Genomic DNA, 5,000 nt, shown 5'->3' with positions numbered 1-5,000 from the left:
TTCTCTAACTCCTCTTTCTCTCCTTTATCTCTATACTATCCTTCCTCGTTTTCTATCTCTTCATTATTTACGTCTTCATTTCAACTCCATTGCTGTCTTCCTCTTTCTTCTCCCCTTCTCCTCCATCTCAATCTCCTTAATGTTCTCTACTCGCTCATATTGCTATCCTCTTCTTGCCCTTTCCTCCTACTCTCCCTTCTCTTCATCCTCTCCCTCACTCTCCTTTTCGTCCATCCTCTCGTCTGTCTCCTACTCTCCCTCATCTTCCACTTCCTCTCAGCGTCATCACACCATTTCCCGCCAAAACACATCACAAGACCACGTTCGGCTACTGGCTCTGACTTGACCCAATATTTATACATCGTCTTGTTTCTTACTTTTGAACAGACTGTAGTGAGCATTTTTTTTTTTTCTAAGGTTTTTAAGGTTGCTTTCGTAGTTTTATTGTTAGGTTATGAAGGGTTGTGTATTGTCAGGTAGAAAATCATCCTTGAGAACATGGTTAACGATCTGTGTGGCTTTTAACCCCTTCAGTACCATGCCGTGTTTTTATATTCATTCTGCTTACTATTTAGCGATTTTAGACAGCTTCAGAAACTTATGTGGGGATTGAAATAGAGATGAATCTGACCATTAATCTTCTGACATCCATAAACCCTTCCTAATGTAAATAAAATCGTCTAATCGTACACAAAACTCATGGTAAAAATGCGTCCCAGTACTGAAGGAGTTGAAACGAGGGAGATTTCAAGACATTCATCCTCATAATTGTGAATAATTTTCTTATGGGACTGGAAACTTCAGTGGACCTTTTTCAATATTCTTTTTGCCATCTTTCATTTTTTGTTGGCCTTGCTCAGAAACCCCTCAAAGCATCAAAATAAATAAATAAACATAAAAAACAACAGCTATGACCTTGAAATGACTAAAAATATTCCTCTTTATCTCAGAACTATATGAAACTAGAGACTTTATTTTTCTTTCAGAACAGGAAGGAAAGAGTACTCACCGACAGCTCAGGAGGATAGACTATGAAGTGACGAAGGGTGAAGCCGAAGCCCTGGTCAGTCCTGTTGATGGTGATGAGACGCGGCCCGCCCTTGCTGGTCTGAAACACGAAGAAAATGGGGGTTATTTAAGGTGCAACTGAGATAAAAGGATGGCAAACACAAATAAAACCAAAGAAATAAAGAAAAAAAAGGAAAAATAATAATGATATTAACTAAAAAAAAAAAAAAAAGCAAAACGTAAAAACAAGAGAAGAATTGCATTTTGTATATTTTTTGTACGATTAGGTGCAGTTAAATGAAAAAAAAAAAAAAAGACAAATAGAAGCAAATCAAATAAGGATTAAAAAAAAATAAAATAAAATAAAATAAACAAAAAAAAAACAGAAACGGCAAAAATTGAGGTTATCTGAGGTGAAACTAACATAAAAAAAATAAATACATAAACAAATTGAGAAGGCAAAATATAGAAAGAAAGCAAGAAAAAACACACCAAAATAGAAAATAAAACAAGAATAACAAAATAAATACACAAACAAATTAATGAACCGAAAAGACACAACAGAGACAATACAAACAAAACAACAACAACAACAACAGCAACAACAACAACAACAACAGTAACAAAGAGAAGAACAAGAACTAGAAGAAGAAATGGAGGAGGAAGTGGCAGATGAGGGAGGAATGTTAGGTATAGGTATGATGGAGGAAAGGAAGGAGAGGGAGGGACGGAGGGAGGGAGGGAGGGCAGGTGAAGGAAAAGGAGGAGGAGGAAGAGGAGGAGGAGGTAATTAGCAGGTGAGGGATAATAACACGGTACTTTGACCTCACACCTGGGCGCTCACACACACACACACACACACACACACACACACACACACACACACACACACACACACACACACACACACACACACACACACGTTAGTCACTTCTTATTATTCATCATCCTCTCATGTCTAATTTTGTCTCTACGTAATACTGTCAAAACACTCTCCCTCACTGCTCTCCCTCCTCTCCTTCCTCTCCCTCACCTCTTTCGTCTGACTATTTTGAGCACCATTCAAAGGACAAGCATCATCACCAGTTCCACTCCAAGACTTCATTCACCTAATTATGGATCTTGGTGAGGTGAGGTGAGGTGAGGTTAGGTGAGGTTAGGTTAGGTTAGGTTTGGTTTGGTTTGGTTTGGTCTGAGTTGGGTTGGGTTGGGTTGGGTTAGGTTAGGTTAGGTTTTGTTTTGTTTTGTTTTGTTTTGTTTTGTTTGGGTTGGGTTGGGTTTGGGTTGGTTTGGTTGGGTTTGCTTTGTTTTGCTTTGGCTGGGTTGGGTTACTTTCGGTTTGGTTTGGTTAGTTAATTAGGTTACATTTGGTTACATTTGGTTAGATTTGGTTAGATATGGTTAACTTAAACTAGATTATTGGTTTGCGATATAAAAGAAAATAACAATGGTGTAAATTTCATCAAAAATACAGAAGAAATATGGATTCTTATATTATGTAACACCTCATTAAGAAAGACTCAATTCTTTCATTGCGATTGATAAATTCAAAACAACTGACACTGCACGTACTCTTTAAAAACACACACTGGAGAGTAAACAATAAAAAAAACGATACTATTTTTCTAATCTCTAACCAGTATAAGATTAGACACATTTTCTAATTTGTAACCAATACAATATTCACCAGTGGCTGCAACACAGAAAATGACGTTTTACTTGAATTGTACTGAAGGAACAATGTCATATAGTATTCAAAGGATTAAAGAGCTTCATTTATTCTTATTCATGTATGCAGTTTCCTTCCTTTCTTTTTTTTCCTTGCCTTTATTCTCAGTTTTCTCTCTTCGTTTTCCTCTCTATTTCTTTCTTAACTTGCTTTCCCCATTTCCTTTATTTATTTTCTTGCCTTTCCTTTCATTCTGCATCTTCTTCCTATCCTTCTTTACTTTCCTTCCCTATCCTTTAACCATATCCCTTTTCCGCCTCCCCAACACCAGCCATCACCCCAGGAATGCCCATCACCCACACCCTTCCTTTTCCTTCTCTGCACCACCACTTTACCACCTCCTCTCCTCCCCATCACTACAAAAACTCTCCTTCTCCTCCTCCTCCTCTTTCTTCTCTTTCTCTACCATCACTATTCCTCCTTCATCTTCTTCCTCCTTCTCTTCCTCATCTTCTTAAAACACATGAACACTTTTCTCTTCACTAATACTATATCCCTACACCATCTTCCCCTTCAAATATCTCCCCATACACCTTCTTCTCTTTCCTTTACATTTCCCTCAACCATCATCGCTAAATACACACATCACCTCACCCCATCTTCTTCTCTAGCCTCCCTTATACATATCCCTTCTTCCTCTAAGCATTTCCCTTCTTTAGTACACTTTATCCACCATCACATCATCATTTACCTTCCTTCTTCCCCATCAATCCTTCATCACTACACACCTTGCTTCACATCATCGTCTACCTCCCTTCTACACTCCCATTCCTTCCCCTTCCTCTAAGCATCCCATCACATCTTTACCTTTCTTCTTCCCCTTCTCTTCCCCATCTATCCTTCCTCCCTACACACCATCTTCTACCTCCCTTCTACACTTCCCTTCTTTCCCCTTTCTCTAAGCTTCCCATCACATCTTTACTTTTCTTCTTCCCCTTCTCTTCCCGATCAATCATTCCTTCCATCTTCTATCTCCCTTCTACATTCCCCTTCCTCTACGCCCTCTTCCCCATCACCGCCGAGGGAAAACAAACAAGGGCGGCTGCAGCACCTTATGTAAGAGGCAGTGGTTCTTGAATTTATTGTTTTTGCGGTTCGTGTATTTATTGTTTATGTGTGTGCTCTCAAGATGGCGTGGATTGCTTGGTGAAAATGTAGAGGACGTGTGGGGATGAGTATTCATAGCTGGGTGAGTGTGTGGGTGAGTGTGTGTGTGTTGGTGCGTTGGTGTGTTGGTGGGTGGATGAATGGGTGGGTGAATGGTGGGTGAATCGTGTCTCTCTCTCTCTCTCTCTCTCTCTCTCTCTCTCTCTCTCTTTTCCCATTTTTCTTGCTTCGTTTCGTTTGTTTCATATTCTTACTGTTTCCTTTTTCCTTCTGTCTGTCTGTCTGTTTCTCTGTTTTTATTCGTCTGTCTTTCTTTCTCCTTTACTCCTTCCTTCATGCTTGCCTCGGTTTACCATCATCATCACCACCACCATCACCATCACCATCATCACCATCGTCATCATTATCAAGACCATCATCACGCCCTCCTTTTTAAGAGTAAATAAAGAAGAAGGGGATGAATGAAAGACTAGATCCTCTTCCCCTTCTCTCTCTCTCTCTCTCTCTCTCTCTCTCTCTCTCTCTCTCTCTCTCTTTCTTATTTCTATGCAAGGATTTTGTTGGTTTAGAATGAATGTGGTGGAGAGAGAGAGAGAGAGAGAGAGAGAGAGAGAGAGAGAGAGAGAGAGAGAGAGAGAGAGAGAGAGAGAGAGAGAGAAGAGAAAGGCAAGAAACTACATGATTTAAAACTTAACCGAAACATTTCATCTACTTTCATTTTTCCTTTTTTTTGTTTTGTTTTGTTTCGTAAGGAAGTGACCAGCTGATCTTAATCTTTTCACCCTCTCTCTCTCTCTCTCTCTCTCTCTCTCTCTCTCTCTCTCTCTCTCTCTCTCTCATTACGCAAACGTTTCCACCACACACAAAAACTGGAAGAAAACGTTGCCATTTCGTCTTTGCGTCACGTTTTCTTTGTTTTCAGGCTACCTCTAACTTTCCTAAACGTGATGGTAGTGATGGTGGTGGCTGGGGAGGACTGGGGAGGCGCTGCAAGGGTGACAGGGGTGATGGAAGAACCAGGGATGAATACTGAATGGAAGAAGAAGAAGAGGGAAGCAATGAGTGAAGGAAGGAAGTGATCAGGGCAGAAGCAAAATTAAGGAAAGTAAAAGCAAGGAATCGATTTAACCTCTCCAGTACTGAGACGCATTTTTAC

General features: G+C 40.0%; 1 protein-coding gene across 11 annotated transcripts in view; it reads right to left on the bottom strand.

The window, feature by feature from the left end:
- The window catches only part of LOC123507127 (rho GTPase-activating protein 21-A-like), a 257,305-nt gene that overhangs the window by 155,597 nt on the left and 96,708 nt on the right, over nt 1-5,000 (bottom strand). For all 11 annotated transcript variants that reach the window (XM_045259723.1, XM_045259724.1, XM_045259726.1 and 8 more), the window contains exon 2: nt 1,010-1,108. In XM_045259723.1, coding sequence (XP_045115658.1) covers nt 1,010-1,108 — 99 coding nt within the window. The remainder of the gene's footprint in view (nt 1-1,009; nt 1,109-5,000) is intronic.

Source organism: Portunus trituberculatus, chromosome 21 (genome assembly GCF_017591435.1).
Source record: "Portunus trituberculatus isolate SZX2019 chromosome 21, ASM1759143v1, whole genome shotgun sequence".
NCBI classification, from domain to species: domain Eukaryota; kingdom Metazoa; phylum Arthropoda; class Malacostraca; order Decapoda; family Portunidae; genus Portunus; species Portunus trituberculatus.
This window is presented reverse-complemented; position numbering and strand designations above follow the sequence as displayed.